Raw genomic sequence first — 12,315 nt, 5'->3', positions numbered from 1 at the left:
AGTGGAAGGAAAATTAGGAGAAGAAAAAGGAACACAAACTCTGGCAAAAGAAATGCAAGCTGACATTAAGTGATGTGAAAAAAAATGAATACTGTAATAATAATAACTTTATTTTTACCCCGCCTTTCTCCCCGAAGGGACTCAAGGCGGCTTACAACATATTAAAAACATAATTTAAAAACAAATAAAAACATATTAACACATCATAAAAAACAGCAGTCAGAGTAAAAAATAGGTAAAAAGAGCGTAGAGCAGCAGCAAGTCATAAAAGAATCAGGCCTGTAAAAAAATATTAAAAGATGTTAAAAAGATGTTAAAAGGCCAAGAACTCAGAAGGCTTGTTTAAACAGAAGGGTCTTCAGGCCTCGCTGAAAGGTCTCAAGAGAGGGAGCCATTCTTAAGTCAAGGGGAAGGGAGTTCCATAGCATTGGTGCCACTACTGAGAAGGCCCTATTTCTTGCAGCCGCCCCACGTACCTCCCTAGGCGGCGGCACTTTTTACAAGGCCTTCTCTGATGACCTAAGAGGACGAGCCGGATTGTACGGGAGTAGGCGATCTCTGAGATACCCTGGCCCAGAGCAGTATAGGGCTTTAAAGGTCAAAACCAGCACCTTGAATTGGGCCCGGAAACGAATGAGCAGCCAATGCAGCCGCTGGAGAAGTGGACTGACAGAGTCGAACCGCCTACCTCCAGTAACCACACGGGCCGCTGCATTCTGCACTAGTTGCAGTTTCTGAACCGTCTTCAAGGGCAGCCCCACATAGAGCGAGTTACAGTAATCTAATCTCGATGTCACCGAGGCATGGATCACCGTGGCCAGGTCTGCACGATCCAAGTACGGCTGCAGCTGGCGCACCAGCCGAAGCTGAGCGAAGGCCCCCCTAGCCACAGCCGCCACCTGGGAATCCAGGAGCAGCTGCGAGTCCAGGTGGACCCCCAAGCTGCGGACCTGCTCCTTCAGAGGGAGTGCAACTCCATTCAGCGCAAGCTGATAGTCCAGCACCTGCATCGAGGATTTCCGAACCAGGAGAGCCTCTGTCTTATCCGGATTTAATTTCAGCTTGTTAGCCCCCATCCAGATCCTCACTGCCTCCAGACAGCGCTCCAGGCCCTCAACCGCCACCCTGGAGTCTGGAGCAAAGGAGAGATAGAGCTGGGTGTCATCGGCATATTGATGGCACCCCACTCCAAAGCCCCGGATGACCTCTCCCAGCGGTTTCATGTAGATGTTAAATAGCATGGGGGACAGAATTGAGCCCTGTGGCACCCCGCATCTCAAGGGCCAGGGTGTCGAACAGGCATCCCCCAGCACCACCATCTGGGTCCAACCCTCCAAGTAGGAGCGGAACCACTGCAAAACAGTGCCTCCAGCTCCCAACTCGGCCAATCGGCCCAGAAGGATACCATGGTTGATGGTATCGAAAGCCGCTGAGAGGTCCAGCAGGACCAACAGGGACGCACTCCCCCTGTCCAGTCCCCGGCGTAGGTCATCCACCAAGGCGACCAAGGCGGTTTCCGTCCCAAAGCCCGGTCTGAAGCCAGATTGAAAAGGATCCAGATAATCCGCTTCATCCAAGACCCTCTGGACTTGGGACGCCACCACCCACTCAATTACCTTGCCCAGAAACGGGATGTTGGAGACTGGCCGGTAGTTATCCAACACAGTGGAATCCAGGGAGGGCTTCTTCAGGAGGGGGCGAGCCACTGCCCGTTTCAAAGCGAGTGGTAACGTCCCCTCCATCAAGGAAGAGTTGACCACCCTCCCTGTCCACTCAGCCAGCCCACCCCGGGCAGCTCTTATCAACCAAGCTGGGCAAGGGTCGAGCAGGCAGGCAGATGGCCTCACACTCCAAAGGAGTCTGTCCACATCCTCAGGCTGTACAAGCTGAAAAGAATCCCACAACACAGGACAAGCAGTTGCCAAGGGGACATTGTCAGACATTGTCAATGTGGCATCCAAGTTGTGACGAATACGATCGATTTTATCTGCAAAATGTTGCGCAAACACGTCACAGCGGCTGACCGTGTATTCCTCCTGGTCTACTGGGGGGGCCTGATGGAGGAGGCCCTGCACCACATGGAACAGCTCTGCCGGACGGTTGTCAGCAGACGCAATGGTAGCAGAGAATACTGTATTGCTATAAATGTCAAGGCAAACCATCAAAACATCTTTAATACATTTGAAAACGATCCAGGAGTGTCACCGACCCAGGAGTGTTGCAAATGGCTGGGCCGGCTCAAGGCTGGGCTGACACAAAGATGTGCACTGGCCCATGGAGGCCAAATCCGACCTCCACGCCAACACAGACGGGTAAGACAGGAAACCTGCCAGTGAGGCAGTTGGACTGTTGAAAGACTAGAGCAGGTGTCTCAAACTGTGGGTCGGACACTCTAGGTGGGTCGTGAGCCAATTACAGGTGGGTCCCCCTTCATTTCAATATTTTATTGTTTATATATTAGACTTGATGCTCCCATGGTATGTGACTACATTTGGGGAAATGTTACAGACCTGTAGTTTTAACAAGCCACTGTGTATATTCTTTTAACAATGACAGTAAATGGGGCATTCTCCTGAGTAAGTGTGGGTAGGACTGCAGCCTAGATTGTTAAAACATTTCTTGCTTGATGATGTCACTTCCAGTCATGACATCACTTCCAGTGGGTCCTGACAGATTTTCATTCTAAAAAGTGGGTCACACATGTTAAATGTGTGAGAACCACTGGACTAGAGAATAAAGCCAAATTCTTACTAAACACTCACTGTCACTGCAGCACTACCAACAAAGCATGCACTGCATCTTATTGTGGGGGGGGGCAGTCACGGAGGTCTCCTCATAGTAACAGAACTTTTGTTTCTTATCCTGGGGCAAGGCTTTTCTGCCTGGATGGGTCTCCTCAGATCTGTGTCAGCTATTTTGCTGATGCAGAACTGAGGAGAGTAAGGAAGAGGGAAGAAGAGAGAGAATGGGGAAAGGATCCTGGCACACCTCTGCACCTGGCCTCTTGGATCATTGTCTACCTGCGGTCACCTGGGACCTGGCCTTGACCTGACTGTGCTCTTGGCTCAAATCCTGCCAGGCTGTGCCACAGACCATAGACAGATTGGATGTATGTGGGCTCATTGCCTGTCAAACTAAATTTCCTTTTTTTTTTTTTTTTTTTTAACAACAGAGCGTTGCTGCATGTTCAGTCCTCTGGATTATCAGTGACATTGAGCGTGCTCAAGGAGAAAAGGTCCAAGGGCTGTTACTGGATGAAAGCATCAAGGCTTGTGTTGGTGGGAAGTGCACTGACATTGCTCTGGTGGCCACCAAATCAGATAACTTGAACCTTAGAGCATACAATAGGTACTACAGAATACTGTTTTATATACTGCTTTACAAAAGTAGGAAAAGAACCACACATCTGAATTTCAGACTGTCCAAATTGTGGTTCGGTTATTCATTATTGAAAATGGTGAAGTTACGTTTGTGTGACTTTCACTTCAATATTGTTTTGAGTACAGTGCACACAAGCTTGACTCTCTTTGCAATATCATAACTTCAGTCTGGCATCTAGCTTCAGACTCTTCTGAAAGTCAGACTGAGATCTAGCTAATCCATGCTCTCTCTCCTCGGATCTTCCCTGAACTGGCATTTTTTAAATGGCCTACAGGGTGGAGGAGGTAGCCCTGCTACCTGGATTATTCTCGAGGTTCTTGAGAGTATAAAAACTCTTTTAACATGCATGGCTTATATATGCTTGTCCAAGTAACTCTCTCTCTCTTCTTTTCCAGTACAAGAGGAAATAGAGAGGTAAGTATTAATTCTGAAAATGTGTGAAGTGCTTTCCATTAAACAATCAGCAAAAGCAGGAATCAGGTTCTGTGAGCATTTCCTGTTCTCACTTTTAAGGAGTGAAACATTTGAAGCTGTAAAGAGAGCAGAACGGAGTTGGATGGAGAACCCTTCATGGTTCTGTCCTAAACACAAAGGCTGCTGCTCAGCAGTCCTTCATGCCTGGAGAGCAGAGCTTGTGCAGCCTCCCAGGCAGGCTTGCTGCTTTTCAGGCATTCACTCCATCAGCTTCCCCCTCCCCCATCCATGCTGTCAGGTTGTGGAAGAATGTGAGATGCTGGAGTGAAAAAATAAAAATGAACCTTTGGACACATAAGCTTGTTCATATGATGCTGCAATTCTGTATGTATGTACTTGGGAAGATAGTAGAACTCAATGGGGTTTCCTTGTGAGTAAACATGCATAGGATTATACTGCAGGTGTTTTTCCTATGTCATTTTTTCCATTAACTATTTTCTAAGTTTGGAATCTTGGCAATATGTACGATTCTTCTGGCTTTTCCAAACACAGCCTCCAATTCAGAACAAACATGATGCCATTTTAGAGAGGAATGAAGATTTGAAAGCGAAGAAGGAGAAAAGCATTAAGGAGAAGTTGAAGGTAATGCACACCATACTCTCATTTTCTGTTGCTGATATTTGGAACGAGGGCACCTCCATAGTGCCACCCCTCTGTCTTTGTTATCCTCAAAGCCCCATTTCTGTTGTCTTAGAGCAGTGGTGCCCAAACTTTTTGGCAGGAGGGCCACATCATCTTTCTGACACTGTCAGGAGCCGGGGGGGGGGGGGGGGAAGGATTAATTTACATTCCAAATTTGAATAAATTTACATAAATGAATATATTATCGATGGAACTTATATGACTGAATGAAGGTCTTGAAATAGCTCAAGGCCTATAGAAGGCCTTGCACAAAGCAAAGCTGGCCTTTCCTTCGCTACTGTTGCTGCATCACAGATGCAAAACAGCAATCAGTGAAGGGAGCCTTGGTTCCACAGCTCACATGAGAGGTCAAACAATCACCCTCATGCTGAGAGCAGTTGTGTTGGACCTGCACGGGCTCTAGTAAGTCTCTAGAGGGCCAGAGGCTCATTGGAGTCTAGGGCCTCCCTACGGGCCGGATTGGGAGTCCCTGAGGGTTGCTAGAGGCCGCCAGGCTGGGGTTTAGGCACCCCTGATTTAGAGGTTAGGTCGACTGAGGTTAAGCTTAGAGTTCTAATCCATGACTGAAAATACATCTGAGTGTATTTGTTCACATTCAACAATAAACAAGCCTGTAACATGTGCACATGGGGAGAACTGACAATATGTGCAGGGGCCAAGTTCAGTGACTTTTGGCACAACTCAATAGAGTGGCATGCAAAATGGAAAAAGCAAAGATACAGGTACTAGACAGTATGGCTTTATTGTGGGGATAGATGCACATAATGGCAGGAGATTCAAAACAATGCTCTCAGTGCAGCACACACCCATAAGAGCCAAGCCCTAAGTATTAGCAATTTCTATGAGAGAAAGAGGAACTCCTTACAAGGAAGAGGGGGTGCATTATGGTGCAAAATGGAGGCAGGAGGAGAGAAGGGGAAACAGGACATTTGCATCTTAGAAAAATCAGGGAGATTACTCAGGGGGACTGAAGAACTGGGATTGTATAGTAAGAGGGGAGAAGGAAGAAAGGTGAAAGACCAGAAGGGGGAATGAGTGAGCGAGCAAGAGAGAGAGAATCAAAAAGATTAAAAAAACCATGAGTGGCAAGAGAATCAAAACCATGGTGTGAGACAGAGGCTTGGGTCTATATTACCTGCACAAGAACAGTGGGTATGAATACATGTGTTTGCCCATACCAGTAGGCATTGCTGTCACCTATTCAGTTCCTAGTTTCAAAGCTTGTGGGTTGTTGTCTCATGTTTTGATTAAACATCTAATTAGTTGCTCATCCAGCATTGTCAAATGACTCCCTTCCTGAGTGGCTGTAACCAGTTGCTTCTCTTGTTTGGAGTATATATAAAAATGCTATATATATATATATATATATATATAAAAGCTATACAAACTGCAAAGTGAAGAGCTAAGGACAAACTGGAGAGAAACTGTGACCAAGCAAGAGAGTAAGACATACCCAATAACCCACAGAAGAAAACTTGCTAGCAGTTCAGAAGCTAACAGAGCAATCCTAATGCTACTCTGAGCCAGCACAAGTCCCTTGTGCCAGCTCCCAAGTGTTGTAAAAAGCATGTATATGACCACTTGGGAGCAGGCTAAGCCAGCGCACAGATGTGCACTGGCTTAGCGGCGCTGCACCTGCACCGGGACAGGGTGAGTTTGTGCTGGCCCAGGGAGGCAGCACAGGAGGTGGGGGTGGGCAACCGGAGGGAGGATCAGAAGCGGGGAAGAGGCATTTTAGGGTGGGGGGTGGCCCGGAGGGCGGATCAGGCCTGGGAAGGGGGGTGGGACCAACTGCTGTGGCACAGGCTGGATCCTAACCCTGTCCCCTGCCTGAGCAGCATTACACGGCCACTCAGATTTGTGCCCGTGAAATCATGGGCGCAGATCCAAGTAGCCCCATAGGGCTGCCTGGAGTGTTTCTTGGGGTAAGGGAAATGACATCCCCTTACTCTGAGTTGCACTCCAGCCTGCACCAATGCAAGTTAGGATTGTGCCCTAAATGTCCAATTCAATCATTGACCACTGGTGCCCATGCAGCCATGCTGATGGAGCACACACTGCATCCAATGGTGTGTGTGTGTGTGTGTGTGTGTGGGGTGGGGGGTGGGGTGGCGTGATCAGACAGCCAGCAGGAAGTAAGTAAATTGTTTTTTACTTAATCGCTGGTGTGCTGCCCAGTTGCATATGGATTTCCTCAGACCTATACCAGTCATTTTGCTGGCATATGCCTGAGGATAGAAAAGGGCAGGGTGGTCTGGGAAAGAGTGGATAGGATCTGATGTACACTGGTGCTGCTGAGATCCAGCCCTTCCTTCTCCTTCCCCTGCCCTCCCCCTTCTCACCAAAATGCCCCCTGCCCTCCCTTTATCTGCTGCTAAGTTGCTGGTGCTGATGGAGGCTTCAAGAGCTGCTGCTGTGAGCGCCACACTGCTGCCCTTTTGCCACAGTGGTCCAGAAGCACACAATGACAGCCCAGCTTTTGCACTGCTGAAAAAGGGCCATCAGCACAAGGCCCCAATCCCTAAGTCTGCAATAACTAAACAATGAAAATGATCAGCTGTGGAAGTTTAAAGTGGAAATGCTTCTTTCCAAAGAAGATCTCTGGGATATGTTGACCCGAGAAAGGTCAAGTCATAACCCTGCAGAACTGGACGGAAAGTTTTTATTGCTCAGCCTCAGAGATGGATCATCACCTGAAAGAGAAACACATAGGTGGGTTTGTCCACTTCTGTCCAGCAAGATTGTTGTGCCATTGCAAGTTATCCAACAGACAGCCAAGTAACAGATGCCTGTGAGGTCTGGCTACTCCACTTGTTCCACTATCTGTCAAGGATTTTCCAAAACCACAAGGGCTGGTCTGGAACAAACAGGTCAGCAACTTCACTGGGCAGTAGCTGGTTTACACTGGTCACTTCAGACAGTCTATAGATTTCCTTGAAGATCTGCACAATGTCATCACCTGTGGAACAACCAAAACACACACACACAGTGGGAGGGGAAGACTTGAAGCATCAGTCACAGCTGTTCCTTGGCTTGAGATTCCTACTCAGTGTTTGTGAGGGAGTGTGGTGTCACCAGAGCATATATGTCCTGTAGGGGGTGAGAGCATAATGGCTTGGAACATGACCTTTCCCTCAGAGGGGGATGCAGTAGAACTCTGCGGAGGACCACTGCTCAACACCTTGTGGCAACGGTGTATTCCTGAAAAGCAATAGGGATTCTGATGAATGTTTGGCCAATGGTAGCAACAGTTGGAGCCCCGGTATTCACCAAAAGAGAACAGACACTCCCTGCTCTTTACTGTTGCAAAAGGAAAGAGTGGCTAGGCAGCATAGTTGACAACAGAGACCTGTGATAAACAAGGGATGGTTGGGGAGTAGAGACATGACAGAGATGCAGCATCAATGTGTGATTACATGGGATTTTTTTGTGCTCCTCTTGCTTACCTGCATGGGGCTTACCTGCATTGTCCTTGCTTCCTTCTTTGGGGTGGTGAAGTGGTGGTCTCACTTGAGTGTTGTGTGTGGAGTCCTCCTGGGGCAGAGGTCTTGCAATAAGAATTCTGAGAAGACAAGAGTTAAGAACGTATCTTTCCATACATGTGTGAAGGACAGGAGGTTGTTTGGTGGTGTGAGTGTATCTAGTTTAGATTGCTCTGACCAGTTAAGTAGGTAAATTTCAACTCCCAGATCTTAAATGCTGCCTCCCTCCATCACCAGCATCAGCATCAACTACCAAGAACAACAATTGGAAAAGGTGTTGAAGAGTAAGCAGGACATAGCTGGGGTGGGCAGGGGCAGAATTTAGTCCTAGGTGTGACAGCATCCTTCAGCTCTGCCCAGGAGGTGAGCAGATGTCAACTCACAGGGCCTTGAATGCTGCTAATATTGTTCCTCCTCCTCTTGTACTAATACTTTGCTGCTTATGTTACCTTGTAAGGTGCCAAGTAGATTGGTGGTGGTATAGTAGTAATCACTAAAGTAGCAGGGGAAATGCCATTTCACAAAACCAAACCAAACACTTAATAGCAGAACATACTCCTCTTTGTAATTGCCAGTCTTGAGGAGCAGCTTGTCACAAGGGGGGATGCCTGGATGGAGAAAAAAAGTGCTTATTCTTTGAACTTTTACAGGAGCAGCTGTAGCAGGATAACTGTAGTAGAATCTTTGTAAGAATGTTCCCACTGTGTGTCTTTCAGAGAAGGCTGCCACCTGATTCAGAAATTATCAACAAACCCAATCTGGTTTATACAGTCAGTGCCAATGAATTCTGTGAGCCAGAGCATCTCAATCAAGAAGAAACAGGTAATGGGAGAACAATACCAACTTAGGGTCCAATCCTATCCAACTTTCTAGCACTGGTGCAGCCACACTGCAGCCCTGAGGTAAGGGAACAAGTGTTCGCGTACCTTGACGAGGCCTCTGTGACTGTCTTCCCACCACAGGCTGCAGTTCACTTCTCATTGGCACCGCTGCACCCGCACTGGAAAATTGGATAGGATTGGGCCCTTAGAGGGCTCTGTCCCATGTGTATCCCACCACCTTGAGCATAAGAAAGGTGGTATATACATCTTCTAAATAAATACATAAATGTGTCCCCATTCATGAGGGATTTCCAGAAAGTAGAGAAGAATCCTGTGGAATGAAACCTAGAAGCTTGGGATCATTAGAAAAGGTATTGAGAACAAAACGGCTAATATTATTATGCCATTGTACAAATCAATGGTAAGGCCACACCTGGAGTATTGTGTGGAGTTCTGGTCGCCGCATCTCAAAAAAGACATAGTAGAAATGGAAATGGTGCAAAAGAGAGCGACTAAGATGATTACGGGGCTAGGGCACCTTCCTTATGAGGAAAGCTTTGGCGTTTGGGCCTCTTCAGCCTAGAAAAGAGGTGCCTGAGGGGGGACATGATTGAGACATACAAAATTATGCAGGGGATGGACAGAGTGGATAGAGAGATGCTCTTTACACTCTCACATAACACCAGAACCAGGGGACATCCACTAAAATTGAGTGTTGGGAGAGTTAGGACAGACAAAAGAAAATACTTCTTTACTTGGCATGTGGTTGGTCTGTGGAACTTCTTGCCACAGTATGTGGTGATGGCGTCTGGCCTGGACGTCTTTAAAACGGGATTGGACAAGTTTCCAGTATGGGTTACAAGCCATGATGTGTACGTGCAACCTCCTGATTTTAGAAATGGGCTATGTCAGAATGCCAGATGCAAGGGAGGGCACCAGGATGCAGGTCTCTTGTTATCTGGTGTGCTCCCTTGGGCATTTGGTGGGCTGCTGTGAGATACAGGAAGCTGGACTAGATGGGCCTTTGGCCTGATCCAGCGGGGCTGTTCTTATGAGGCCTCACATGAAACCTGCTCACTAGGGAGCTTCAAAATTCACTTTTTACACCAGGTTCCTTCTTAAACTTACTCCTCTGGGCTGCACCTCAGAGCTTTATAACCTGCAAGCAGCCCTCTGTGGCCTGTTCCAGATCTTCCAAGGTAGAGGGTGCCCTCACAGCAGGGCATATTTCCAGAGCTAGTTTCATGTCCCAGAGCATGTCTCTGGCTTTGGTGTCATTTGAGCTCTTCTTTGACTAACTCTGCTTGGATCTGTTACCACTGGTGCTCAAAGTATTTATCTGAGGAATTAATTGAAGAGCACAGAGTTGGCTCCAGCAGGTTTGGGGTAGCTAAATGCTCTCCATTCTTTACCTTCCCAAAAGGAGCTGTCAGTGAAACAAGTGGTCTTTTAGGCCAGGTGCAAAGACCAGAGTCAGTGAAATGAATTCAAAAGACAGGCAAGGGAGTGTCTTTAGACTTCAGAACTAAAAAGGGATTTATTAAAGGAACATGCAACAGCAAAGATACACATTCAGTGTAGCAGTCTACAAACCCTAACAGGTGTGCGTGCACGTGTGAAATAGGTTGTAGTGTGAGCATGTCTGTGCTTGTAATGTGTGCACCAGTAAGAAAGGAAAGGGAATGGTTTTCAGGGAAGGAGGTTTAGGAAAAACCTGCACTTTTATTCAAAACCTGCACTTTTATTCCTGTGCCTATGGCAGGAGAAAGCGGATGAGAGATACTGTGAATTTGTAAAGGGTAAGAAAGTTTCACAGCACATTTATTTACTCCCTCTCTCTCTGCAATTATCCATTAGCCTCATCCCTGCTCTCTCTCTCTGCAATCCTGCAGTCCTCCATCCCCCACAATCTCCCTTTCTGCCCCTCCACTCCTGCGTCATCCCCCAGGGGCTAGGGATAAGAACAGGCCCTCAGTTTGGCTGTACTTGTCGTACACCGGTTAGATGGGACTTGTCAGCCTGGGAAGGCAGCTCATCTGAGAGAAGGAAAACTCTGATCCCAAACCTCCACTGCCTTGTGGCTACATCCAGTTATGGAAAAGGCTTCAGGAGTCAACCTCAAGGCAAAATCAGGAGCCGGAGTCCCTGAGGCAGTTCATGGCTGAACACAGTCGCGTTCTGGCAACTCCTGCGACGCCGCTGGAACCAACCGTATTGGCTTCTGCCTTTCCATTGGACCATTCCAGCGACGTGGAGAGGGGGGATTTGCTGCATGGGTAACACCCTATCCTCCATACCTTCTTTACCCAGGCTTCGCGCACTAGAGAGGACACTCCAACTTTGCCATACGGCGTTGGCACAACACGGGAAGCAGCAGTTTACCGGTTATAAGTCTTTGCTCGATTGGCGTAGAGCGTGACGCCAGGGGCTGTTTCCAACGGTGGGAGAGATCATTGCATCTCATTGGGCAGCTACCGCCCGCCTTAAGCTGGGCAGTCCCCAGCCAGTAAGGTGTTGCCTTGCCATGGTCCGTTAACCTCATGGCGTGCATGGGGTTTAGGGTGAAAACCGACAAGCAGATCGACAACTCTGCACCATGCAACAGAAAACCGAAAACTTCTGCCCTAAAGCTGGGCACCTGGAACGTAAGGACAATGACACCTCGCTTCTGTGATGACCTGCAAGAAATAGACGACGCACGCAAAACAGCTGTCATCAACATGGAGCTGAGCAGACTGCAGATGGACATCGTCGCCCTTCAAGAGACAAGGCTGCCAGATTCCGGATCTGTCAAGGAGAGAAATTTCTCATTTTTCTGGCAGGGAAAACCACCAAATGAAACCAGGGAACATGGCGTTGGCTTTGCGGTCAGAAATACCCTGCTGAAATCCATCATCCCACCTACTGTGGGAAGTGCAAGAATTTTGTCCCTGCAGCTCTAGTCATCAGCAGGACCTGTCACTCTCATCAGTGCTTATGTACCGACTCTGCCGTCTCCAGCAGAAGCCAAAGACAAATTCTACAATGACCTGGCTACCACTATCAAGAAGATCCCTGTAAAAGAGCCATTGTTCATCCTCGGCGATTTCAATGCTAGAGTTGGTGCTGATCACAGTTCGTGGCCCACTTGCTTAGGTCAGTTCGGCACTGGGAAGATGAACGAAAATGGCCAACGCCTGCTAGAATTTTGCTGTCATCATGGTCTCTGTGTCAGCAATACGTTCTTCAACACGAAGCCCCAACATAGAGTCTCTTGGAGACACCCAAGATCAAAGCACTGGCACCAGCTCGACCTGATTCTCTCCGGACGCTCCAGCCTTCCCAGCGTCAAGATCACATGCAGTTATCAGGGTGCTGCCTGCGACACTGACCACTCCCCGGTGTGCAGCGGAGTGAAACTGCTAACAAAGCGACTGTATCACACAAAAAAGGAAGGAAGACATCGCACTGATACCAGCAAGATCCGGGATCAGAGAAAAGTGGAGGAATTTGCACGAGCACTTGAGGAATCTCTT

The 12,315-nt window shown here is 48.0% G+C and overlaps 1 protein-coding gene across 5 annotated transcripts in view; it reads left to right on the top strand.

Moving 5' to 3' along the window:
• Positions 1–12,315, top strand: part of NUGGC (nuclear GTPase, germinal center associated) — a 54,807-nt gene that overhangs the window by 22,607 nt on the left and 19,885 nt on the right. For all 5 annotated transcript variants that reach the window (XM_066626735.1, XM_066626736.1, XM_066626732.1 and 2 more), the window contains 4 exons: positions 3,173–3,348; positions 3,777–3,795; positions 4,348–4,437; positions 8,696–8,801. In XM_066626735.1, coding sequence (XP_066482832.1) covers positions 3,173–3,348; positions 3,777–3,795; positions 4,348–4,437; positions 8,696–8,801 — 391 coding nt within the window. The remainder of the gene's footprint in view (positions 1–3,172; positions 3,349–3,776; positions 3,796–4,347; positions 4,438–8,695; positions 8,802–12,315) is intronic.

This window comes from Tiliqua scincoides, chromosome 1 (assembly GCF_035046505.1).
Source record: "Tiliqua scincoides isolate rTilSci1 chromosome 1, rTilSci1.hap2, whole genome shotgun sequence".
In the NCBI taxonomy this organism is placed as follows: Eukaryota; Metazoa; Chordata; class Lepidosauria; order Squamata; family Scincidae; genus Tiliqua; species Tiliqua scincoides.
The sequence above is the reverse complement of the archived record's forward strand: the minus strand, read 5'-3'. Positions and strand labels throughout refer to the sequence as shown.